The following is a 27,168-nucleotide window of genomic DNA, read 5'->3' on the forward strand; positions in this document are numbered from 1 at the left end:
AAGGATAAACCTCCATTAATAATTCCTGACAAGTTTTACCTTGTGACTTGAAGTGTGTAGGCACAAGTACCACACTGCACCAACAGAAAACTTCAAAGCCTTAGGATAATCCTGAGGCAGTAGTCTCATCATATGTTGGCTTGCATAGCCATTTCAATGTAAATGCTGTGCATACCATCCCTCTCCACACCATGCTGACAAGCCTGGAAAATTAGCTAATACGTAATGCCGCACCATATCTCTGCACTGCAATTCTGTATTCTAGTGGAGGCAGCAGCCGTGTGGACTTTGCTGGGATGAAAGAGAAGAAAAAACAAGGAATATAGTTTTTACTTTATGCAATTGTGTGATGACATGGTGAAATCCATTTCTGTGAGATATTCTCTCGACCCTCCTCACTCCATGCACAATTAATTTGATACAAGCTAGAAGCATAAATCCTAGATGATTATGCTGTGTTCAGGACAACAGCAATGAATATTTTCATCTTCTCAGGACTCAAGAACAGCAGGAGACAGGGAAATTAGTTTTGTTGTATTATGTAGATGCTGGTGCATTCTGCAGCATAGACAGGATTCAGCCAGTTGAGGTGTGTGTATGTGTGTTGGGGGATGGGGCAAAGGTTATTCAAGTAAATGTTCTTTTTTTAAAATGGATATCCACTCAGTTTTTTTACTACAAAAAATGATGACATTTTAACAACTGCTGGTATTCTGTTTTGGGGTGGTTGCCACACTGTCTTTTGAGCAGCGATTCTGTGAGGCGAGACTCTTTGGTAATGATCAAAATGTAAATGTAATTGTAGCAAACCCCCCTTCTTTCCCCCCAATAGAACACAAGCACAATTAAAAGCACAGGCGTTCAGTGCTGGAAAGTGGCCAGCTGTTGTGGGTTAATAGGTGGGCTTGGCCAGACGTCTGCGAGGTGACCGCGGGCTGGCAGCCTGCTGGATAAGGTTGCAGATTGTAAGTGGACATGTACTCTGCTTTCCTCCGTGTGCAGTTGTCACTGGAGATGATGAAGCACCCCTGAATCTCCCGCCTCCCCCATCTTTGGCTCTCTTGTCTCGCCCTAATTCTAACCTTCACAACCCTTCTTTCTCTCGCCAAGGCCAAAGCCAGTGTAGTGCTGACTCGTGGGGCATCGTCTCCCTGGCCCCCGTGACTTTAGACCCCAGAATGGAGTGTCTCTATTGACTCAGGGGAGTTCAAGGACTAAGAGAGCAGGATAAACAGAAAGACAGATATGGGGAGAAAGAGACAGCAGGAGGCAGGGACCATGCCCTTTGATAACCCATGTCCCATCTCTAAAAAATAACACATATCCTCAACAGTGCTTACTTGGCATTCCCCTACTGTACTTTTATATCAAAGTGCTCTAAAACCTGGAGAGAAATCAGTGCAGGGCCAGGCGTGATCCACTTTGACCTGGAATGACATGAAATGGCATGCTGAAATATGTACATTGCTCTAAATATTCACTCTGTGTGTCCCGGTTACAGCTATTTCTTATTTCAGTGCTGCTCTGCTTAGTGGTTTCATTTGGCATCTGCTCTCATTTCCAGAGGAGAAGGAAAAAAAAAAAAGAAAAAAGAGAGAGCAAGATGGTGGTTGGTTTGCTCGGTCAGCCACAAATTTACTCTAGTTTTTTTTCTGTGGTCTTTGGAGTAGAGTCGTGCTATCGATGTTGAACAGAGATGTTGGTCAGACATGAGCAGTAAAAGTGCCATGGGCATATTGCCTCATAAGTAGCCAGGAAAGCTTTCACTGCAAGCACTCAAAGTAGCATGAATTATCCATGTGTTACTGTACGTCATTAAAAATCGAAGATTGCAACATGTTATATTTGACTGACAAGCTATTTAATGCAGGGGCAAGCATTAGATAACAAGTAAAGTCTGTTTTATAATGTTGCAGAAAGTTTGTCCACATCAGCAATGTTCATAAATGTTGGAGTAGCAAAGCCTGTATTCTGAAATATGATCGATTGAGGATCATAAAATGCTGATTTTCCATCTACAACTCACACTCTTCAATTATGCATGTGAATATACTGTACCTACTCAATAATTTATAGAGTCAAACAAATGACTGATTGGGCCACAAAAGTATTCACTCTCTCTAATGCAAAATGGAAGGAAATCAGAGTATGCTAGCAGGGCAATAAATAATAGGTAATGTTTGCTGAGTCTCTGATAGATCCCATCAAAATGCATATGAAATATTCATTTAATGGGTCACACTTTATTTAGATAGTCCAGTGTTGAAAATAAGCATCCCATTAAGTGACTTTAATGTGTCACTAAAATGCCTTGGGTGCTTCAAACGCTCATAATTGTGTGAAAAGCAGTCAATATATCTCTGGGCTACAGTTAAACTTATGGTTGGGGTTACTTCAGTAGTACAGTGTCCTCAAAGCCTGAAAGCTTTTAATGCAGTAGAAATGGAGGAGGAATACGGGAGTGGAGTCTCTTGCAGCTCTGTCTTTGGCTTCGCACTGGCCTGATTAGTATTCTATCTGCAGCGCAGGACACTGGTCTAAATTTAACCAATAAGAAATAAGGAACTGGACTCACCCCTCCAACTCGGAGAGAACAGAGCTGACCAGACCCAAATTGCTCCTGTACCTGTTGGAGGACCAGGGTTTGTGTTTTTTTGCCTCTGGCCACAATTCTGGCACTTGTGCAACAGTCCTGGTGTCTGGCCTTGATTGGGTGCTTCTAATGACATGCCTCAGTGCTGCTGGCAGGGTGCTTTAGGGTGCTACTGTATTGCTGGGATCCAGCTCAGGGACGGCACATCAATAAATACTTTCTCTCTCAAGTTCGATGGTGTTAGGGAAGCACTTTTAATCAGTGGTATGAATAAACATGGAAACAAACATGTATCTTTAAAGCTCTCATATGCAGAGTTAATATTGCTCCATCTGTAGCTATACAATGAATATTTGGCCACTAACAAAAGTATAAATAGGGATGAAAAAGATTAATGCAGCTGATGTGTAACACGTCAACGCAGCCGTAGCTTTTAGTCCCTCGTCTCTCCATTGTCACTCTGAACATGCCACTAAGTGTCCTCAGATAGCAAAGGCAGATGCTCCTGCAATCAGTGCAGTCCACCCAATTCATTAGCCTCCAGATACCCGACACTGATGTCAAAAACTCACCATTCTGCTCCGAGCAGTGAAAGTGGCAATAAATGGATAGCTTTGTGGGGTGTGGGAGAAAGTGAAAAAAGAAAGAGCCTGCATCTATCAATTAAATGACAGGGGCAGAGTGTGTGCGGTGAATTAAGAGAATCCGATGGCCTATTTTTCCTCTCATTGGAAATCATCAACACTAAATACAGCAATAGCAGATAAAGGAAGGAAATCCAATAAAGTATAAAATGGATGGAAAATATAGCCGCTGGCTGTCACGAAAGTTTACAGCGGGTTTGTCATCAGAAAAATTCTCCACTGCTCCAAAATGAAGTCTCACTGTTAAGAGTTGCTTTGGCTTGCCGTGGTGCACCTTTCATCAAATAAATTATATTTCTAAATTGAACTGCTATGCCAGATTGTTTCTTTCTTTATTGTCCTCAATATTGCGAGCGCACCGCACCTCCCACAAAGTCCAACATTTTCTCCAGCAGTTCAGAGACATGAAACACTTCTGACAGTTATTTTGACAATGTGGTGTGAAAGGAGGATAAGAAGTGGGTGGGTGGGCTGAGTGACGATGTTGTTAGCGGTGCCAGCGCTCCTTTTTTCTCCCTTCCTTGAAGCTTGTTTTCGCCTTTAATGGCTCAATGCCCCTCAAAGAGATGATACCCGAGGCAACCTCCAATTGTTTGTTTTCTCTTTCTTTCAGTATTTTTTTTTTTAAAGATGATCAGGCTGAAATTATCTGCTGCTATTTTATTTGTCAATCCAAGATAAAGGACATGCATACTGAGAGATGTACATGAGTAGAAAATAAAATCCAATTTAAGCATCTTCATGGATCATGGATCAGAGGTTTTAGCATCCAGAGCATTTGAAGCCAGTCATTTTAAGATAATATGCTGGTATGCAGATTTACCTCTGCACACCTCATGCGATGCAAAACTGTTGACATTGCAGTGCTCATCCATTATTTATTTATTTGTTTGTTTGTTCCAGGATGTAAGGCTTGGTTGCACCAGATCTTAGTGTGCAAAGCCTCAAATACAACAGTGTTTTTGATGCGTTAGATGTTCACCAAAGTTAAGTTTTGTAACTTCTGGCTCTGCAACAAAGTTTGTTATTCCTCAAGGATATTCACTGGTGTCCTAGGAGTCAGAGATCAATAATGTATCCCCTGCTTCTACTAGGCTCATGGATAAAAAACAAAAAACAAAAAAGCAACATATTTGTGAAGTGAAATTAGCATTTGATCTTTGTTACCCCCTTTTTATGTTTAAGTGCAAAGAGGCTGGTTTAAATTCATTATTCAGACTGCAACCATTGGCAGCAAACTGCAAGGCTGGTCAGGTGACTTTGCTGCTATCAGTTTGTACACACAAACCAATGGAAACAATAGCAGGGGATTCAGCTGTTAAGACAATAAAACTTCAATAAAAACTATTAATATGACATATATTAGTTAAACAAGTCACAGCTTGTATGTGATGAGAAACATTAGCTGTACTTTATAACCCATTAAGGCAACCTGTTTTCTAAATGAAAATAGTTATGGCTTATGGGTGGTTTGCTACTCCTTCTCCCTTCCTGAGCTTACGCTCATACATATGTATAGTGCTGAGGCAGGCAGGCAGGAGTGGGTTGAGAACAGCATGAGGCTGTGTTTTGCACTGTGTTTATCTAATTGCCTGACCACCAACAGTTATAGCCAGATTCAAATCCAGCACTAAATATTTCCTGAGCTGTTCTCCACTTCCCAACCCCAAAGCCAACCTCCCTGGAGCCCTGTGGAGGCGGGGCAAATGGCCCATCTACCTGCAGCGAGTAGAGGCCTCAGTCAACCTTTATCACTCTGTCAATCAAGCGGGGACTGTCAGAAAGAATTTCGGAGCATCAAGCCCCCACTATCTCTCCTGCAGACTTTGGCTTCAGAACAGTTTCCCAACTGCCAATGTTATGTCCATGCAATTAGACTGAGTGAGAGGTAATGGTGTCACTCTCCTCCAGGTGTCCGGATGGGCTGCATCTGGTCAAGCAGAGGACAGTGTAAATTCTCAGAGGTGCACTCGTCCACTGCCATAAGCCTTTGCGTGTGTGTCAAAGCGAGAGTTTTTTTTTTTCTTTTTGCTGCAGGCATCAATTAAGGGGAGTGGGGGAGCTTTGTGCGAGATTTACATTCACAGTTATGTTATGTGCAAAGGTCATGCCGTCTCCTGCTTGTGTCAAAGTAGAGTACTAAGAAAAAGTTTTGAAACTAGAATCCCTTGCATGTCTCTCACTCTTTTTTATGTTATTCCTCCAGAGACGCATGACTCCCCTGTTGAGCGCACTATTCTTCTGGACTTCAATGACAAAAAAAAAAAAAGTTAGCTCTAGATGTCAAAAGAGGTTTATCTTTAGTTATTGAGTTTCTATTCAACACTTTGTCTGAAGTTCTAAAACAATCAGTAGGAGCAGCATTAACTATGAAATGAAGATCCATTTTTTGGAAGAATCAAAGTGGGGCATCATAATGGCAACTTAGCTGTGGATACAAAGCACTGTGGGAATTTCCCCCAAGCAGAAAGAGAGGCTACACTGATCTGAGCAAAGTGGTGTGATAAGTAGGGAAATTAGGTTTTCATCTACATTGAAAATGGGAGAAATATGGCTATCACTCGCAGCGTTGCTGAGAGTTCCCTTAATTGATGTGGGAATGTTATTGTGTCTCGCAGTGCATAATTATCCATGAAGACTGTACACGTTGCCTGCCTAGACTGCTATGTGTTCATGTTGTAATGTTCAAAGTCTTAATCCATATTTTTTTGACCTTTTAAATCTGAGGTGTATTCATACTCATAATTGACGAGTTTGACTTGATAAAGATTCAGTTTGCTCTTCAAGATCACTCAATAATAATATTTTAAAGTAAAGGCAAGTTTTGAACTTAGCTGTTTAGATTTAGTTGTTTGTCTAATGCTAACCCTTGTATTAAAAGACCCTTTCAGTCAGCAAAAGAATGGTAGCAGCTTCCAGTCGTTATTATGATTTTTGGTGATGGGGCAACAGTTTTGCTAAAAACATGTGCTTCTTATTTGTGTTACTCTTTAACATACAGTATTACGCATTAATAACCAGTTATGTTTAGACATCTTACATATACTGACAATAACTACTTTTGTTTTTTGTTTTTACATATGAATGGACATATACATCTTCAACCAGTATCTCAGTGGGAGCACTTAATTCAGCACTTACTCCCCCCCCCCACCCCCACCCACACACACACACACACACACAAACACACACACACACACACACAAAAGTGCTCTTTTACAAAATTCTCTTGTGGTTTTAAATCAAGATTCAATTTAAATACTAATTTTGTTCTTGTACTCTCTGGAAATTTTTTTTTTCTCTTCCTTACCGATATTACATTACATTACATTTCTGAATGATGCCGCCCCACATTATGCTCTGCCCTAATATTCTGCATAAACTGAAAATACAGTACATCAACTTAGAAAGCAAGAGGCTTTCCATTTGGTGTATTGTGTGACTTAAAAGGCTTTTTTTTTTTTTTTTAGTACTTCCTTTCTTCATAACTTAGACTTAAAGCTGTACTGAAATCACATATCCCTTCAAAGAGTGTGTGCCACAACAAATTTAGCTACTTGCAGCCCATTTAATATTTCTTCCATTTAGGTCATAGCAGATGTCACTGACTAAATGTAGACCAACGCTATTTTTGGTTGTTACAAATGACTCTGCAAAGCAATAGTGATGCAAGACAGATGGATCTGAAGCTTCTTAGGGGCAAAGGACTAGTGAAATTCCAGCATCAGTTAAAAATAAGTGAGTTCTGAAAAAATAACACAAAAACACAGATGGATAAAGAGAAATCTTCTGTGCTCCTCCGTGAACCCTTGCAAATATGCTTTGGCGAACAGCCGCTCTAGTCAGCTCCCAGTGCAGATGCAGGAATGACAGGTGTTAAATAGCTAGACCCAGTTTTTTTTTTTTTTTTTTTTTTTTTTTTTTCTCCATTGTCGTGAGTCTGCTACTGACTTCCAGCCATAGAATTATGGGATGAACTGCTGACCCTCTGGCTCATGCACCCCGAAGAGGAACACACTCCCCCTCCCGGCCCTGGGCGCACAGCTCCAGCTTCTGAAAAAGAACTGTTGTCTGCAGGCCAAGAGATAAGCCTTCTCTCTGTCTGTCTCTCTTTTCTTTTTTCTCTGTCTCTCCCCAGCTTCTCTTTTCTCCCCCTCTCTTTCACCCTGCCTCCAACTCCTCCTCCCTCTCCTCATCATCTCTTGATTCTCTGTCTCTAAATATTTTCCCCCGCACACACACACACACACAGACACCAGCACAGACTGCGACGGGCATCGGATGCCCTCCTGTGCTATACCCTTGTCCTATTTGTTTTGTGCTGACAAAAGCCTCCCCACTCAAACACAACAATGGATGACCTGTGTGTCTTCACCCTCACCTGCCTGAAAGTCCTGACTGTGGGCAAACCACTCCATCAAGCTGCCCTCTTTGCCAACACGAACAGCTGATTCTAGGAGTTATAATTCTAGCTATGACCTTGATAGCCTTGTGTGGAGGTCATCGTTGCAGCCTCACTCCGCTTCATCTCTCCTTCCCTCCTTCTTCTAATCCATGTCAATGGCTCTAAAGCCAAACAAGGACAGGCTCTAAACATTAGGTCAATTAGTCACGTAGTTTGCCTTTTGGCAAGTCACAGATGCACACAGAATTGGTAATAAACCTCATGCTGCAGACCCAGGCACTATGATTTATGTGGTGGTGCCAGAAAATTTAGCTGGGTGGGGGTCACTGCAGTCATGATTAACCTTACGTCCTTGGTCACACACAAATGGCAACACTTATTCCTCAGACTGGACCACACATTGTATTGATCATCACACTGTATTCATTGACCACTGAAACCATAAAGGTTTTATTTTAAATAAAGAATACAAGGACAGAATAGGAATTGTAATAGGATGTAAAACACGTTCATCCTCATTTGCTAACACGGCAACAAAGTATATTATACTAACTTATTAAAAAATCAGTCCATATCTTGTCCTTTCCAAAAAATCCATTCTTAGTATCTCTGTCAACCATCTCATTTCCACTGAATAATCTGTACTCACTCACTGGGAGCCACAAAACTGTGAGTCATAGTTGAATTGAGGACAGCGGAGAGGCTTCACTTGTCAGGCTCTTCAGCTATTGCGTCCTTTACTTACCACATACAGCGTGCGAATATGGATTGTGCTTTGTTGAAATGGATATACTGTATGCATACAGTGGTGGAAAAAAGTTTTCGGACACCCCGTGCATTTGTGAAATATTGCATCAAGAATCCCTCTTAGGTCTTCAAGTGCAATTTCTTTTAGTACAGTCACAGCCAAAATACTAAACAAATCCTAAAAAAAGCCATTAAAAACTTAAAATTGATTAGTTCCATAAAAATATATAAGAAATTTTGAGTATTGGGCCATTTTGGTACCAGTGATCCACTAATGAAGGTTGTGCTTTTTATTAAAAGACACAATTTTTGTTGCCGTGCTTCGTGTCTATATAAAGCTAGCACATTTGAAAGTTCTTCAGAGACAAAAATGGCTAAAACAAGGAACCTAATGCAGTAAACACGCCTGAAGATACAGATTCTCAGTCAGGAAGGGTACAGCTGCCACCAGATAGCCAGGAAGTGCAGATGCAGTCCTTCAGCAGTTGGATACACTCTGCAGAAATACAGATGAACCAGCAGCTTGGAAGACAAACCAAGATCTGGGCGTTCAAGGGTGCAGGGAAAACTGCCGAATGACATCACAGGAGCTTCAGCAGCATTGGTCAAACCAAACTGGTGTCCAGTGTTCCACCCGCACTGTATGTGGCCGACTTTCAGATCATGGCTTAAGGTCCTACAAGGCTGTTAAGAAGCCCCTGATCAATGAGAGACAGAGGTTTAGCCCGGCGTCGTTGGGCCCAAGCACACAAGAACTGGACAGCCGGGAATTGGAAGAAGATTTTGTTGATCAGAAGACTCCAGTTTCCAGCTTTATCCTCCTCCTGATAACGTAAGGGTACGCAGAAGGCCAGGCGAAGCATTATCTCCAGCATGTACAGTACCTACTGTCAAGCATGGATGGAGACAGTATTCATGGTTTGGGGATGCATGAGTGCTGCTGGTGTTGGTCATCCTCACTGTCTGTGATGGCACATTGAACTCTGCAAATATTGTGCCATTCTCGAAACCCACATGCTCCCTTCTGCATGTGCACTGTTCCCGCGAGGTCAAAACTGGATGTTTCAACAAGGTAATGCCCCTTGCCACACATCCAGGGCCAGTAGAACTTGGCTGCAGGAGCACTGTATCCAGGTCTTAGAGTGGCCAGCTCAATCCCCGGAAATGAGCCCCATTGAAAATCTGTGGTGGATTATCAAAAGGTCTGTTTCAAAGCGTAAACCAAAGAATTTAGAAGAATTAAAAGCAGTAATTCAAGAAGAATGGGACAAGATCACCCCTCAACAGTGTGAAAGGCTCGTGGGGAACATGCCAGCCAGGATTAGAGCTCTACTGTGTGCTGATAGGACTACTAAATATTAATTTGATGATGTTATGGTTTATTTATTTTTTGTTCAGTTTTGAACACATTCTCTGTTATTTGTTGACTTTGATACTGACAATGTTGAGAACTGACATTAAAACTGTCAAGAATTTTTTTGTTAGTTTTTCTTGTAAACAATAAACAAAAAAATATAATTTGTATTTGTTAGTGTCTGTCTAATGCAGCCACACCTTTTGAAACACAAAAAAGATTTTTCCCCAAAAATATTTCATGATAATATTTGAGATTGTGTAAAATTTTAAGGGTGTCTAAAAACTTTTTTCCACCACTGTATGTGTTACTTTTGTGATTCATTGTGGACAAACATGAGGACGTCTTGTGTAATGGATTCACAGTACAAATGACCATGGTTTGTGATTAACTATACAGAGCTTATTAAATGTAGTGCATGGTGTATTTTTGTATGCAAGCCAAGGAGAATAATGGAAGCAATACTAACATTAAGTCAGTCAGTCAAACCATTTTCATTTTAGTCAACCTTAGAATGCATGACCACACAGTGTTGCGAGCTTCAGTGGGTGTCCACCGTTAAAATCAATGGGATCTGTCACTGAAATGGCTTTTTTGTGTCGATCTTTATCTTTGAATTAATAAAATTAACCGTGTAATTGACCTTATATCATTGTTACAATTAGAGGTTGAATTATTGCTGTCAGGATTGCCCTTTGTTCTGTTGGCCTAGACACCACCTATAAGTCCTTGTGCACATTGAGCAGCTTCTCTAGAAGAGCCTCAGATTAAATTGATATTAAAGATTAAATTGCTGAAATACTGCAACTAATAGTTTTTTTTATTACAGATTTAGCTGCAGATTATTTTTTCAATAAATAAAGTTTTTGTGTGGTCTATACAACATATGAAAACAATAATAGAAAATACCCACCAAAATCTCCTACATCTTTGTTCAAAAACTCTCTATTCTGTTTATTACATTGTAAGGTAATGAATTTCAACAAGTTCTCACATTTGAGACTGGGAACGTTAAAACCTTTGACATTTTTACCAAAGATTTAAACTATTGATTAATTATTGACATTTTTACAGATTAATTTTCTGTCGATTGACTAATCGTTTAATTGACTAATTGTTGGAGCTTCAATTGTATTGAATAAGATATAAAATTATATTAGAAGAGTCCTGCCTCTCTTGATTAATTCCTATGCTTAAAACAGCCTTACTTTTTATGATCTTTAATACATCCAGTTTATATTAAGTGGCCACATTATATGCCATAAATCTTTCAAATTAAAATCCCATAAATGCAGATGATCTGCTCTCTACAGATCTCTTCATCCTATTGCTTTTGTTAAAAAAAAAAACCCTCTTTATGTCACCATCAAATCTTTTTGTGATCACATGTTGTGTTTAAAAATGTCTTACACATAATTCTTTGGCATATATTAATGTTTCTGTTGTCAAACAGCTGCACGGGCATATAATAGATGGTTATAAAACTGAAGGCTAATGGTAATTCCTGAGCTGTTAGCATGATCAGATCATTCTTTTTATAATCATGCAGCCATGTGACATCAGAAACAGCCTCCCACTGGCCTCCCACCCATGATCACTGACATTTGTGTTCATTGGAGCGCAACAATAAGCAAGCAGCCACGAGTCAGTATGTCCATGTGATGCTACAAACCATAGCCCACAAAAAGTATCTAATAATTTACACTGAAATAAATTAGGATTGTGTGGACCCTGTTCATGGTGGCAGGGGATAGTAAAACAAGACATAGATCCTGAAAATGTTGAAAGGTAAATTATTGGCATGGCACTACGTAGGAAACAGAGAAGACAGTCCAGAAGGTTATTAACCTTGGGAATTTGCTAATGCATGTTCATCAGTAAATTCATCAGAAAATTAATTTTTTCCAATCTGCTTTTTGCATAATCATAATGAGGATTTTTCTCTCTAATCAGAACCTGCAGCGCACATCAACCTGCAGTCCCATCCCCAGTTAATATCCTTGTGAATAACAGCAGACCAAAAAGTCTAATTATATTTTTCACCCTCGTAGACCTTGCTGTATCGCCTACTTTGCATAAAAGTCAGAAATCTCAGGCTTCATCATCTTGGCCATAAACTGCCAACTGCACAGGTGCCTGCGCAGATGACAAAAAATATTAATCACCCAAACAGTTTGTTGACATGTTCTGTCCCCGTCTGCTCTTAGCCGTGTGTCTGAATAATTAGCCTGTCCTCTCTGCTGTGCCTCTTTCATCTTGCCTTGCCCCTGCATTAGATGGTGCATTGTCATGCTATTGACGGTGATGGTGGTGGCAGCCATCCATGCCGTGCCACTGGCAGAGTGTGAGCTGCCAGTATGAGGCAATGTGAGAGAGAGAAAGAGAGAGAGAGGGGGAGATTCCAGAAACACAAAGAGCTGTCTTTGAAGGCACTTGACATGGTTTAATTTTGTGCTTTTTAAATCAAAGACTCTAAGGTTCTTAAAGGTGCTGCCCTTTGCAGAGAATCACAATGACTGTGGTGAAACATGTACAAACATCATCATCATTATGACAAAGGCCACTTATTATCAACTGAGTAAAAAGGATTCTTCTTTCAGAAATGAGCTGAATTCATACTGGAAGTATAACTCATTATCATGGCCAACTTATTCACCTGCAGCCTCAACACCTGCTCCACCAGCACTTACTGGCACGCGCCTTGTCCGCATTGGATACACGGCTTTCCCTTGGATACCATCCCCAAACGAAATCTAACACCACTGCTCCAATTTTACAAGCAAACAACTACCCACCTAGCCAGTGATTGAAGAAATAGTGCACTTGAAAGAAAACCACAGAAATGTAGGGAACCTGCAATCATTGGCCACAGCCTCCTATTCCCTGGTTAGGCACCCAACTCCCAGCATGCAAAGAGGCTTCCTGAGTGAACAGGTGTCACAGCTTGATGCAGCTCTGTGTGTTGCTCTGTTTTATTTGGCCGGGTTTCCATGTGAATGTTTAAATTGTGTGATTCATGGGTTTAGTGCAGCTGTCTGTGATGAATCTGTAAAAGAATGTACTGTTTGTTTGTTTGTTTTTATGCTTAATATCACAGTCCCCAGCAAAAGCTCTGCAACACTCAGTTGGCCATATTACTGCCAGGCAATGATAATTTACATTCTGTAAGGTTGATAAACTTACTGTAGACTTAACCAGTCACGCCCATTGTAAAATTCAAATGTTCACTTTTGTAATAAGAAAAAACAAAAATAACTGAATCATTCAATAAGACAGGTCCTGCTCAGGTCTACGATGCAGATTAGTTATGACACTCAGAGCCAAGCTCAGGCACCCTGCTTAGATATTCAGACAGACAGGCTCCTCACAAAGCAAAGTAATTAATGACATTTAAATGTTAAATGGATCTCTGTCTAGTTGGCATTAATTAGGTGGATTAGAAACAAATCTCAGTAAGAGAATCTCATGTTTTGGCATTTCTAGAGTTCTGTTGCTCACATGGCAAGGTGCATTATCTCTGTATTAGCCCATTATTCCCTCAGGGAGTCTGTCATCCTGCAATCAGAGAAATTAATGCAAATTCAACCAGTCCCTGCATTATTTGCCAGAAATCGCAGATGTGTCTGTTCTCTGCCATAAATTGTAGACAAATTGGAAGGGAGAGAAAAAAAAGGACTTTAAATTTTTACCAATTAAAGTCATATTCATAAATGTTGTTATGGCCCCAAGCCAAATAAAGCTAAACTTCAACCTCAACAGACTAACTGACCAACTGACAACTGACAGACAAATACTTTAATAAATTCAGGTCGTGTACTGGGGCAGTACTTATTTCCAGGCTGTGCATTACCCCCAAAAAGCTGGGCCAATTCAACTTTCAGCAGACCATTTCTAACATTAGACAAACAAAAGCCTAAAACTAACCATGAGCTTCATGGGAATCACTACACAGGCTGAGAATAAGCACTAGCTTAATTCGGGGCAGAAATATCCCTCAAGAGCAGCATTGTACTGTTGCCTTGGCAGAATGGTTTTCAAGCTTTCTTTATGTCTGTGCTCCACTGTCATAGTGCTGTAGAAGTCATTTTGTGAAAGTCAAACTCTGTTCTTTATTGTCCAGGAAACTATAGTAAAAAATATGAAAATGTGAATATCCAAATCTTAATTCTGTTACTGTTAATACACCCAGAGCCTCCAAAGACATAGTGTTGATATGTCTGATTGTACATTACTTTAGAAACATGCAGCAAACATCATTAAAGAACTTTTTGCCATGTAGAGAGGATTTTTAATTTGCAATTTTGGTGTCTGGATTGTGTCTCCAACACAATCAATAAAACAAGTCTAAGTTAAGACAGCAGATGTTGTGCCAAAATTTATAGACCTTAAAAAAATGAGTTTTCCACAGCAGTCTGTCCTTATTTTGTCCTCTGCGTGTGTTGTTTTGCCACCACACAAAGAAAAATTATTCCTGGGGAAATGTGCTTAGTAATAAATGGCCAGAGTCAACGCTAATGTGTAACTCTGACAACTTCCTTATAGAATCATCAGACATTTGTGTTTTGAGATAATAAGATCAGAACTCAGCACAAACGTACTTTGTAACAAGGTAAACAGGAGGTGTCATTCTTCACAGTCCCGTACAATGCTTTCTGAAACACATCATCAAGGCTGAAATGTTTCAATGCATTTTCTTCCCTCATAAATTTAACACAAAGACCTTGTAATGAATGACAGAGACTTTTAAGATGTCAAACTACAAGCACCCATTGATTCTGCAGGTTGTCAGGCTGAATGTTACTTGATATAACAGCCTTTCTCCCATGATAGTTGCTCTGTGCAGGGGCTTATTTGTTCTATTTCTGACATATTTTGAAATTTGTCTTTATTGCAGTTCATTGGACTGCAACAGTAAAGTGACCAGTGACACATGCACTAGCATTTCACAATAAAGAACTCAGTGGAATAAACATTTCCACTAAACAAAATACTATAAACAAATTTTACAACCCTCTCAGGTGCTAACATTGATTGGCGAGCCAGGAAGCCAAACCGCATTCTGTTATTAATAGACATGACAAAATCAGGTGATGGGAAGGAACCAAAGAGCTGATAATCCATTTAAATAAAAATGTATTATGGCTCTATACATCATCTAGTTGTTTTGACACACAACTCAGTTTTAATTAAGCTACTTTTTTCTTGCCCTCCCCACTCTGCATTACAGATGTCATGTCTGTTATTAGACACAGAGAAGTGAGTCACGCTGTTAAAACTTGTCACAGTCTTTTTAGCAACTTCTCTCACCATACAGAACAAGCTACCAGATGCATTATAGTTTTTCCATGGTTCAAATATCATAGATAGTCTACATACGGTATACAGCACTAAGAAGCCACTTGTATGTTATCTGTGAGCACCCTCTTGACATTACATATCGGGATGGGTGCACTACAGTATGTACAGAAACTTAAAAAAAGACTGTTGAAGTTTTTAGGGCCAGAGGATACAGCTGCTGAACAAGACTGAACAATCTCGTTTGAAACTGGGTTGATTTATGATGCACCACAGACTACAGCTAAAAATAAAAGGAAGGACAAAAAAAGCCTCCTGATGATCCCTCAGTATAACACAGTTCTAAAGATTGTAGCTGGATTAAGCTGCTACACTGGTGAGTGGGTTGGCCGACGCTGCTCCGAGCACTTTCGCAGGCTATGAAAAAATAGCATCTCCACAAAATCAGATCATTATTAGTTTGTATTTCTCAGCATGCTTTACGTGTGTTCATACTCTTGGTGTAAAGTAGTATGCACACGTGGTAAAGGAGACAGTCAGTCTGACAGCCTAATGGAGAGCAAGCTGTCCCTCTGCGTACAGTATGCTTTGACACAATGAAATGATGTAGCTATTCTTGGAGGCTGCTTGTGCACTTCGATGGATGCCATTTTTCACACCATTAACTGCAGCCTACTGGTTTTATTCACAGCACAGAGATAGGCCAAAACAAGCCTAAACACGCCCACGAACGAACACAATTGCAACAATTGATCTAAGCTGTTCCACCCAGTCTGTCGCAATTCTGTGCAGCGGGAGAAACCATTATCTCCATCCACCCTTCATCTCTCTCTCTCCGTCTCTTTCTCCTCTTGCACAGATTCTCTGTCTTTCTTTTGCACTGCCTTTAACACCCATTTTCATCCTATTCAGCTCCATCCTTGCCAAGGGACAAGCAAAAGGGTTTGTGGCTGAATCACAAAGTACAAACATGCATGGTAAAAAAAAAAAAAAAAAAAAAAATGCTGCTTTATCTGTAACTAGCCCACAGTAGGTGTGTTAGTTGATAAAAATCAATGAGCATGACGAGCGCAATTTTTGGAGTGTTTACCTCAGCAGAGGTCTAACCTAAAGCCCTCATTACAGTCTATGCTGAGTGCAGGGTTCGCACAGGGAGGCAGAGCTCAAAGGGCCAGCTAATCCAGTGGGTCTTACAGGCATGATGGGCTAGTCAATATGCTGGGCCTGCATCCTAAAGAAGCTGGTACTCCACAGCAGGGCTAGGTAAAAGAGGCTCAGGGGAATGCTTTGCGTGGTGCAGTTTTATTCTCTCCACAGCTCTCAAGGTTAGATGCCGCTAAAGTCTTAACCCGTTGTTTACCACCACTCCCTCCCTCCTTTCTTTGAATGAGCTCTCCACTGAGTCCTCAATGCGGCTTATTTTTTCATGCAGGGCTCTAGGAATTAAAGATTATTCTGATATTGCCACCGTTGCAAGATAGTCCTAAGCTAAATGCACAAGATGTTTTATACCTTCTCCTTTCATTAAAGAAGTGATGGGCTATATTTATATTAGATTATCTGTTAGTCAGCAGGGGTCACTGTGATGGATTTGTATAGCAAACCTGAGCATTAGGTGTGGCCCCGGTCAAAACCCATTTAAAAAATCAGTTCAACCAAAAGATGATGTGACATTCTACTTCAAATCCCGAAGCAATGTTTCATCAGTCCCGAGAATAATTGAGCCTCTGATTCATTCCGAGAACGGACAAATTTATGTGGAGCTCAGCTCAAGGCAGCAACACAGGTGTGGAGATGGCAGGGTGTTTTGTATTCAGCGAAGAATAGATAAGGCTTGAGGTGCCTTGTTCTTGTTGTTTTCCCTGAGCAAAGAGAACTCCGACTAGAGGCACGTCACCAAGTTTAATTTAGGAATTTAATTTCCACACACAAAAGAGGTCAGGCAAGGAGGAACAAATTGACAGACACAGTAGGCGGGTACTTGTCATTTCTTCCAAATGGCTTTTAATGAGAAGAAACCCTTTGGCCCAGGTATGTCAGGTTGAAGGGTACTTTTCCTCCGCAAGTGGTTAAGCTTTTCAGCATTGGCGCACTAACGGATGTTGACCCACGAGGACAGCTGGTCTGCATGTTCACAGGCTGGAGACTGGGCAAAAACCCTGCCTTAATCTGAACTAAATGGATTCTCCAGTTGAGCTCACTGGGCTGTGGTCAACTGGGCAGTAAACACACACAGCACTGGTGGCCAGAATGGTTGCTTTGTGGGAAATGATCCACCAGGACACAGCTTTGTGACTGATTGTAATTTCTGATCATTTGGACAAACAGATAGCATCACCATCACCTTCCAAGTTTATGTGATTTTCAGCCATATCACGTCACCATTAATAGTTAGATTGCAATTGATTTTTATTTACAATATAATTACTTCACCATGTTGCCACATGTGCAGTAGATACACTTTTTTAGGAAAGTTTTCTCCATATTTTTCCTAACTGAATTCTCATAAACTTGGGTAAAATGTGGAATTTAGAAATACTTGGAAATACTCTATTGTATTACATACCTCTGCAGTGACCCATTTTTTCTCACATGAATCATCAAATTCCCTAATATCATTGCAATGCCCTTAAACATTCCTCCAAATATTACCCGGTAAAAGTATCAACTATCTCATAGAAAGAGTGTTTGTTTACCAGTGTCCTTTAAATTCAGCCTCCTGAGTGGAAGTGCTAGTGATTACGAGCCATCCCCCCCTCGTAGTTAAATGTTGAAGTGTTCTTCCTTGGCAGTTTTCTGTTCCCTGCCCTGCTCAGCGGCAGCATCAGCAGGGGGAAACACAGAGTGAGGGGAGGATACAGCCCCTGCAGAAAAAAAAATACCCTTTGATTTTGGTTTTGGTCTCCCTTGGGCTGCCTCTGGGTTTGGAACAGATTTGGTTTCAGTGCTGAGCTGGGGAGTCTCAGCAGAGAGGAGACTGTGGTCCCCACCACCCCCTGCCACATTCCCTTCGATGTGTGGATGTGTCATAACTGGTTTCAGTCTCGTTCAGGAGACACCACTGGCCAGACGGATCTTGGGCCAGCTGTTTGGATACCTCACCGTCCACCATCCAGGCTTCGACAATGCAGCGTTTAAGCGTGCCTCAGACATGAAAGAGCAGCTTGTGATAGCCTTTCTGATCAGATCATTTACATAGCAGTTTTTCTTTGACAGACTCCATTTTAGCTCAAATGCCTTGATTTGACAGCCAGGCCAATGGGATAATGCCGCTGGTATTGGGTGATGAATAGAAACTGAATAGACCACCCCATTTATGCCACGTGGATCTGACTAAGCATGCCGAGCACAAAGTTGCCTCTTCCAAAAAACAAGCAAAACCTGAAAGCGAAGGATGATAGTTCTGCTGCTGATACTTACAGGTGAAAACACGATGACTGTGATTTTTCTGTAGATCAAAAGCATTCATGACACACTTTCAAAAAACCCATTATATAATTCTAAAACTGCACAGTGGCCAGTGTCATTAATAAAGCTGTTACTCAGTACTTCATTCCTAAAAAGCTGACATGTGGAGGACACATTTTTCACCTGACACCAGTGTTTTCCTCCTGCTTCTCCTCTCCTGTCTTCAGGCTGCTGGTAAACTGAGTAGAGAGAAAGAGCTAGGCTCTAGCACAAGAATGAGGATGTGCAGACAACTACCACAAGGCTGACTGATAGAGACCGGTGTCCTGGATGTGCTGTACTCTGTTGCTGATAATTGCTCTTTGTCCAGCTCATATTCACTGCTCTCATTTGGACATTTAATTCTATGAGTCCTGATTGCCTTCCTGTGTTCATTTGTCTTGAGGCAAGCGCAGACCTACGGCATTGTCTGCTCATCGCATGATTCTGCATATTAACTACGTCCACATAATAACAGTCCATCACTCCTGTTTGGTTTCATATAAAAATGTGTAACTCACTTCCAAACCCTTTCCTCCTCCCCAGTCCATGCTATAGCCTCTTCCCCTGTCTCATTTTTTTTCTTCAGCACTTCATCAAATTCTTTTAATTTACCTGTATGTCTGTATGTCTCTAATAACCTACATTTGTGTCTCCTTAGACGCCCTTTTTTGTGTGTAACTCACTTTCAACAAAACAAACAACTCAACATCAGAGGGTCTTTGCATTCTGTTTGGTGCCTTTTTTTTTCTCGTTGCTTATCCTCAGACTTCCAAGTCCAAGGTTGACATGATACCTAAATGAATTATTTCCTCTAGAGTTGCCACTCCTGCCAATATTATTATTACAAATGGAGGAGTTTATCAGTATATTACCTTCCGATGTCCTTCCTTTAGATCCTTCTCATTTTACCTGTCATGAAGCCTGTAATGGGATTCACAAGTAAGACAGGCTGCATTTGACTGTAATAGGATTTTGAAGAGAGCAATCTTGAAAAACTATGCGTGCTCTGTGTAACATTTTCCTTTGGCGTGTAAGGGAGATTTACTGGTTGAGACTGCACTGAGACGTGGACAGAAAACAGTTATTGCTTTACATGCTTCAGTTTAACTATGTCTGCAAAACTCTTGTTTCATTAAAGATTAATTCAAGATGTTTTTATCTGCCAGCTTGTCACGTTATGGGTTGTCTGGTGGCTGCTGATTTGAACTACAGACAAAATCATCAGATTTTAGTGGTCCAAACACCTTCAACCAAAAAGTAATTACATATATTGTGCTGCTTGTCAGTGGCTTTCAAACTGGTCTTTTTCAGAGCCAATCAGGGACTACTACATTATGTTATTGGCAGGTAAAATCCAAAGCTGAGAATAATATAGTCGAGGATCAGCAGACTAAGATTGATTATAATTGCAGTATGCTGTAAAGATTTGAAAATAGCACTACATCCTAAAATGGAAATTTCCTTGGTATTGCTTTTTAATTTAACATTAATTACTGCTCATTTATAAAGTTTCCTCAAAATGGCTGACTGTATAATGAGCATTTGCTGAAATTTCAATAAAAGCACACTTACAAAATACAAGATTATTAAAGTTAAACTGTTGCAATGCCAAATTTCTGAATGCCATGTACTGGCCACACAGGAAAATTTCGCATTTACATGACAGTAATTAAAGGTTAATGGGTCGATTAGACTGGGCTGAGAGTCACTTGCAGTCCTCCAGACTCTTGAGTAAAAAAACGATCAACCTATTCTTGCTATTGTTCAAGATGTGAGTTGGGCCGATCCTCCAGGGAAGGGATGTTTAGCAATGAGGATGATGAATTCTGGCAGGCAAGAAAGTAAGACCCACGGATGACCCCCTTTTTTTAAATAAGACTACAATGCCTTTATGAGGATACCAAGTCACTTTGGGGTAGAATCAGTGGAGGTGAAGGTCTTTCTAAAAGGACACGTTTTTGCAGTTTTTCCTCATTTATGCCATCATGCTGGCTGTGTTCAACATTTAATCACTTAAGTTAATCATGCTTGTTATATGGCTACATCGTGCTGAAGAAACTAGAGATGTGAGATTCCCCCTGGGGCTTGTTAAATTTGGACCTTGTTTAAATTTAATTTTAAAAAATGTTAAAAATAACAACTTTGTAAATCCTCATTTAAAATGCAGTAATACAAGTATAATTCCCTGTGCTGTTATGGCCTTAAAGATCTGCAGAACATTACATATTTAATGGCTGATGCAGACCAGACAGCTAAACTTGACTAGAGAACTAAGTCCCAAAACTTCACACCTTAATTCAGGCAGAGGTAAGGACTAAATAGTCCAAATGAACACTGCAGTACACAGTGTATGCACCTTCAAGGCAATGGACTATCAAAGAATTGAATGTAGGCAAATTGTACTGCAGTGTGACTAATCGTGGTTGAAATATGGGGTTTCATTCTCTTTTTGGATCCAGTTTTTGACTCAACTATCTCTGTGCATGTACTCAACTATGGCGCTGTGGGTATGTGATGTTTGGCTATGAAAGCAGTACTGTGAAGTAAGAATAGTAACACGCCAGTAACTTCTTAATTTTGGGGCAGCTATGTGCTCTGGAGTGTCAGCTTTAACTCCTCAGAGCACTGCAGTGTCTCCAGCTCCCCAAAGACCTTGTGGGTGATAATCAGTCATTACTGCTCCTCCACTGAGTTATTTATTTCACCACATTCACATGGCAATTCATCATTTATTTATGTGACAGTTGTTATCTATTATGTTGTTCCTTTCATGTGGCCAAGAATGAGAGATTTTATGGAACATTAGGCTTCCATGCATCTGATGGCTCTACACTGATTCTGTTCCTTCATCTCTCTTTGATACAGTCTGCAATCTCACAGGTCAGTTAATTGCAGGATATTGATACCAGCATTATGACTGCCACTGCAGCTAATATGATTCCTTAGCCATTTCAATATGTGGGATTGTGCTCTCCCAATAAAAAATGTCATTTGAGCCACTGTGCAGAGCCCTCTCTAATGGGGTCTGGGATAAGAATGGTAATATGCGTCGGAGCTGGCAGAGGCACAGGCCGTGTTTTTGTTTATAAATAGCTCCAGCCAGCATTATTCCACTTGCAGTTGTCCCATAATCATCAATCACTCCCGCGCGCTGGGCCCGCTTCTCCTGCTCACCAGAGAGAAGGTGCACTGCGAGCTGTACCCTTGCACCTCTAACTGTGCAAGTACATAAAGCAGAGCATGGTGAGTGGGACAGAGCTGGGAGTCAGGGAGAAAGGAGGGGAAAGGTTCCTGTGTGGTGAGTGAGTGAGTTATTGCAGCTTCACCACGGCTGTTCAAAACCCTCCTCCTCCTTCAGGTCATTACATGCGCCAACATCCGCTTTTTTCGCTTCTTCAACACATTTGGAAACACATACGCATACATAAAAACACACACGCACACATGCTCCCTCTGCATCCCTGATCGGAGGCAGGTGGGAGGCTTGTCATGTGATGCGCTCCGAGGATGTGGGATGGGTCGGACACAACTGTTTGCTCAGGTTTCATTTGTCTCTGTCTCTCTGTCTTTATCTTGTTCTTTGGAGGAGCTTTGTGAGAAGAGCTCACAGCTTTGAGGAGACTGCAGGGGGAAGATCCCAAAGAAATGATGAGGACCATTTTGTACTCTCACACACACAAACAGATGCACTCTGAATATCAGCCATCTCGCTCATATTTTTTTAGCCCATGTACTTGTAAATGCATGTAAGAGAACATGTACACATATAGAATCTCTCTTTGCTGATCCTTGTTCAAACTGTTTACTGTAGGTACACACACACACACACACACAGATCTCTGAGCGTTACCATGGCAGTTGCAAAAATACAGTAGGAATCCAGCTGATCCTTAACAAAATGGTTATATAACTATTGCGGCGCTAAGTCTTGTATCTTATCTAAGCATGCCTCTGTGTTTCCTTTCAGCCTGGCTTTGCTGCTTTTCAGCAGCTCTTCACATCTACTTTACCTCTCACAAGACACCACTGAACACATGAAGGACATTTGTAATTGCCGCAATTGTTTGATCGGAAAAAGAAGACAGCCTGACTGTGGTCGTAATCAACAATATCCTCCTGTTACAAAAACAAAAAGAAAGGAAGAAAAAAAAAGAAAAGTGAGATCTCATCACTTTCAAATCTTAATCAAAATCTCCCTGCTGCGAAAAGAATTTCACACCTAGTTAAATGCAGCCTACTTGAGAAGCACACCCACCTGGCACCCACATCCTCTCCCTGCTTCCACCTCTTCCTCCCCCTCTTCCTTACTAAACCTCACCCCCCATCGTCCTCCCACCCCCAAAAGCCTGATATGTGTAAGCTGATTTTGAACCTCACCTCCCGGAGTTCCTTGGCCACATCCTTGAGCTCTTTGAGAATGCCTTCCAGCTGGTCGATCACCATCTTCATGTGGCTGCGGATGCGTTCTCTCGGGCTGGGGGTCTCAGAGGTGTCCCGGGCCGGAGCTCTGCTGAGGGACATCCTTTACAGGGTGACGTGGGGCCAGTGGCCAACAGGCTGAGGGCGTGGGGGAGCCGAGTCGGGGTCCATGTCTTTGGCTACGGGGAGCCTCAGTGCTACTGATCCGAACAGGGGCCCCGGCCACGCAGGGAGACCTCAACATCTTAGAAAGCACCTGGGCAGCCAAAACACCTTGCCTCGCCCGCACACTTGGCACAGGGTCACGCTCTGACATCCATTCCTTCTGGTAGATGTTTCCAAAAACGAAGAGAAAATGAGTATGGGAAAAGTCAAACGCAGTAAATCCATGGAAAATGAAGAGGCAAAATACATGGGCTAAAGCTGGTACGAAACTCTTACATAATCATGTTGAGCCAACTCATCTCATGTGTCATTGTGTATGTTTGAAATTGTTCCAGAGAAGATGCTATTTAAAATGCCTGTCTATACAGGGAAGAGACTTCTTCCCTCTTCCACTTGTCCTGTACAACCTTTTTTACTCGTGAGACACAGTGGCATAATGGCAGGCTAACATACAAAAGTGAAAGCAGAAAGGGGGGTTCACATTAACCCTTCTACAGAACCAGCTATCCAACACAGATAGAAAAATAGAACTCCCAGCAGTGCCTCAATTTTCAAAATCGTGTTCTACATTTTTGGTGGCCAGCGGGGGCAAGATTTGCTGTCTAAATATAGTCCCTCAGTGAAGGCTACTGTCTTTAAAGAGAGAAAGGACAGATCCTGTTTGGAAAAAAAGGGGGGGGGGATTCCTCTGTGGAGTGTGGCGATTCCCTCCTCCAGGAAAAATAAAAAGATTCTCAGTAGAAACTCACATCAAAATAAACTTTGCCTCACATCCATTCTCTTTGCAGATGATGACTTAATCATGTTGTCCTTCATTTCTCGTCCATGAAAGCGAGCAAGGCAGGTGTGGGTCTTTGCACAGAGCGTCCAATTTCTCTCTCTCTCTCTCTTTCCCCCCACCCCACCCCACCCCACCCCCAAAGCAGGGCTTATTCCAGGTGGCGTGGGATCAGAATGAATTGATTTCTAAGCCGGCGGAACGTGACTTGTGATGAGAATTTGTGGAGGGATAACAAAAAAATCATGGTGTCGATGAGACACAGTTACAAGAGGGTCTGGAAGGCAAACAAGCACCTTCCTCTGGAATTTGGGTAGCAGCTTGTCTTATGCAACAGCGCTCTCTCCAAGTCCTCTCACAGAAAATTAAAAAAAAAAAAAAACACTGACCCACAGCAGTCCACAGGGGTGTGCCCAAAAACCAAGGGAGCAGAAAGAGAAAAGGATTCTCTTCTCTCCTTCAGTTGTTGCTAAGGGAACCCGGTCTGCCTCCTTGTGCTGTGATTGGATAATTATTTTACTTCTTATCCGTGTAGTGTATGTTTTCTCTCTGGACTCTTTTCAGAAAGGCAGAGAGCTCCGTGCCATCCAGCAGGACGAGATAAATCCCATGAAAGCTTCCCAGAGGAGCCCCGGAGAACAAGCGGGGGGGAGAGCTTCTCGCCAAATCCGGGGCGATGCCACTGCCACGGGGTGTGCTGGCCAATCACACATGGCACCTGGACAGACGGGGGTGGGGAGTCGGGGGGGGAGGAAAGCAATCACTTATTCTCTCATGTCTCATCCTCCTCTCCTTCCCATTCCTCCTTCTTTCTTTACTTCATAGCAAGCATGAAAAGCAACAACAATAGAGTGAAGGAGACTCAGAGATGGACAGGAGTGAACTGCGTTGACAATTTTTTTAGCTTGCTGTTAAAATGCATCTCTTGCTTCAGCAGCACTTGTTTCACCTCCATGCGCACACACACGCCAGAACACACACCTACTCACCTTTCCCGTGCATCACTTTGCTGTTGCTATGCCTAGAGCTCACTGTCCACGCACAGCAGGATCATTCAAGCTACACACAACCTGCTGGTTCTTTAGCAGTCCCTCTGTCGCACACACTAACATCTTCTCATCGCCTTGCTGTCCTGTCTTTCCTCTCTTTCTCTCTCTCTCAAACACACACACAAACACACACACATACACACACACAGTTCTGTCCCTCCCTCCCCTACTTACAGAGAGAGAAGCTTCTATCAGCAGGGTTATTTCACTCTGAGGCTGTGGCTCATCAGAGGAGGAGTAGAAGTGGAGGATGAAGCTGTGGAGGAGGAGGAGGGAGGAGGCAGGAGGCATGAGATGGGAACGATGAATGGCCCTGATAGCACTCTTAGAAGGGAGAGAGGTGGCTGAGGGATGACTAAGAGCCAGAGCGGCAAGGAGAGCTCCTGCTTTGGATTGTGATGCTGCCGCTGCCGCCGTTACCATCACTCAGATAATTGCGCCGCTGAAAACACGCCACCCGTCATCCCCGTCAGTGTTCGCCTGCATCGGGAGGCAGCAGACAGAGTGGCTTGAGCTGCTTCTGTGAAAAAGGAGCTGTGTGATTCCAATGACAGCCTCTCCCTGTCTGTCTATCTTCCTGTTTTTCACCTCTCTCTACCCCCTTTCTGTCACTCTTCCTCTTTCTCCGTCCCTGTCTCTCTGCCCCTGCGCCCTCACTGTGTCCTCGCTGACTGCCAGATGAAGGGAAGCTGATGCCAGAGTTTATCGTGGGGCTCGGGCTCCTGCCAGCACCACTCGACTGTTCTGCTCGGCTCTGTGGAGGAGGGGCTTGGAGGCTTTAAAGGCACAGTGTATCGCACAGTCCCTCCTCTGCCTCTCACTCCTCTCCTGTCTTCTCCTCTCTCTGCTGGCGTCTACACTCCCTCACTATCTCCTCTCACACTGCCTATCTAGCCTTTGTCACAGTCCTATCGAGGGTGTTATCTCTCTCTGAAATCAAGATGAAGTCTTCCTCTGCTGCCAGCCACACAGTCTCTAGGGACGCAGTGTCCAAAAATCCTGGGCTGTTACATCATTAATATACAAAGCAGGTTGGTGTTTGATGACCTCATCTGACTGAGAGACAGAAATAGGGAGGGAGGGCCAGCATGACTTTTCCTCTCCCCCGTCCTCTTCATCATTTTTTTTCCCAACACAAGACACATCCCTGCATAACCCCACCAGAGGCAATTACCGTAATATGAAATTAGTTTTCTAAAGCAGATAATGTAACAGTAAAGCAAATTCATAACGACAACTTCTTGAGCAATGCACGCGAGCTACCAGAGGGTTTTGGCAGATAACTGTAGTGAACAGCCAAAGGCTCAGTGCATTCCTTAGCATAATTGTAAAGAGAAATGCAGAGTGGATTCAGGTTAGGTAGAGCTTCCATGCAGATGAATTAGTTCTGGGGTCCTCTGTGGTTTTACTACCATGGATCACAGACGGTATGCTGATGCTGTAAGGCTAATTGGGGGAATATTCTGCAGTATAACAAATTCTCTTTTGCATGTTTTCTTTGATTAAGAAATGATCAAGTTTGGCTTTTTAAAAATATAATAAAGAAATGCCTCAAATTCCATGTTACCCTTTTCTAAGTACACAGTCACGCTGTGTTATCTTAGGATATATCAAATTATTGATATGTCACATTCTGCTAAGTACACTGTGGCTCTATATGGAGTTTGGCGACAGGATCCTGTGCCTTTCCTTGCATTTCCACATGGCTGGTGCAGCATCGCACAGACAAGATGCTTCTCACAAACTGCTCCCTGTGAGAAACAGGTGTCCTTGAGCATGTTTCCTTTGTAGCTTCACTGCTTTAGTCTCTCTGCACATATGGGAGGCTCCCTTCTTAGAACACAGCAACAGTTTGCAGCCCTTTTTTTCCCTCCTCCATCATTCTCTTTTTTTTCCGGACATTGCAAAATACTTTTTTTGCTCGTGTATTTGTGGCATATTTAATAGAGCTGTCCCTAAAAGAGGGAATGTATACTAAATGACCTCTCAGTGGAAAAGGCCCAGGTGCACAGCACAGATAGCTCCATGTCAGTGATGCCTTCATTGGAAGGGAATTGGATTATTTCCCCCTGTAAAATATATTTTTTTAATGCTAAGGTCATCTCAACTCGCGAGTTTTACTAGGCATCTGGAGTGGGTCCAGCACAATATTGGTCCCACTTAATATTTCTGCCTTGGATTTATTGTGCCATGCCGTTTATGGAGACATTTTATAGAACGTAATTTTTTTTTCTAGTTGGGCACTGGCTCACAAACAAGCACAAAGATG

At 42.0% G+C, this 27,168-nt stretch overlaps 1 protein-coding gene across 3 annotated transcripts in view; it reads right to left on the bottom strand.

Annotated features, from left to right (window-relative positions):
• Nucleotides 1–25,874, bottom strand: part of insyn1 (inhibitory synaptic factor 1) — a 45,873-nt gene extending 19,999 nt beyond the window's left edge. The window contains exons 1-3 of one of the 3 annotated variants that reach the window (XM_051077146.1): nt 25,074–25,874; nt 23,822–24,568; nt 22,866–23,232 (exon numbers count right to left, since the gene is read on the bottom strand). In XM_051077146.1, coding sequence (XP_050933103.1) covers nt 22,866–23,009 — 144 coding nt within the window. In that variant the 5' untranslated portion in view covers nt 23,010–23,232; nt 23,822–24,568; nt 25,074–25,874. The other 2 variants (XM_018666854.2, XM_018666855.2) reach the window with 2 other exon arrangements.
• Nucleotides 25,875–27,168: the final 1,294 nt, after the last annotated feature.

This window comes from Lates calcarifer, linkage group LG2 (genome assembly GCF_001640805.2).
Source record: "Lates calcarifer isolate ASB-BC8 linkage group LG2, TLL_Latcal_v3, whole genome shotgun sequence".
Lineage (NCBI taxonomy): Eukaryota > Metazoa > Chordata > Actinopteri > Centropomidae > Lates > Lates calcarifer.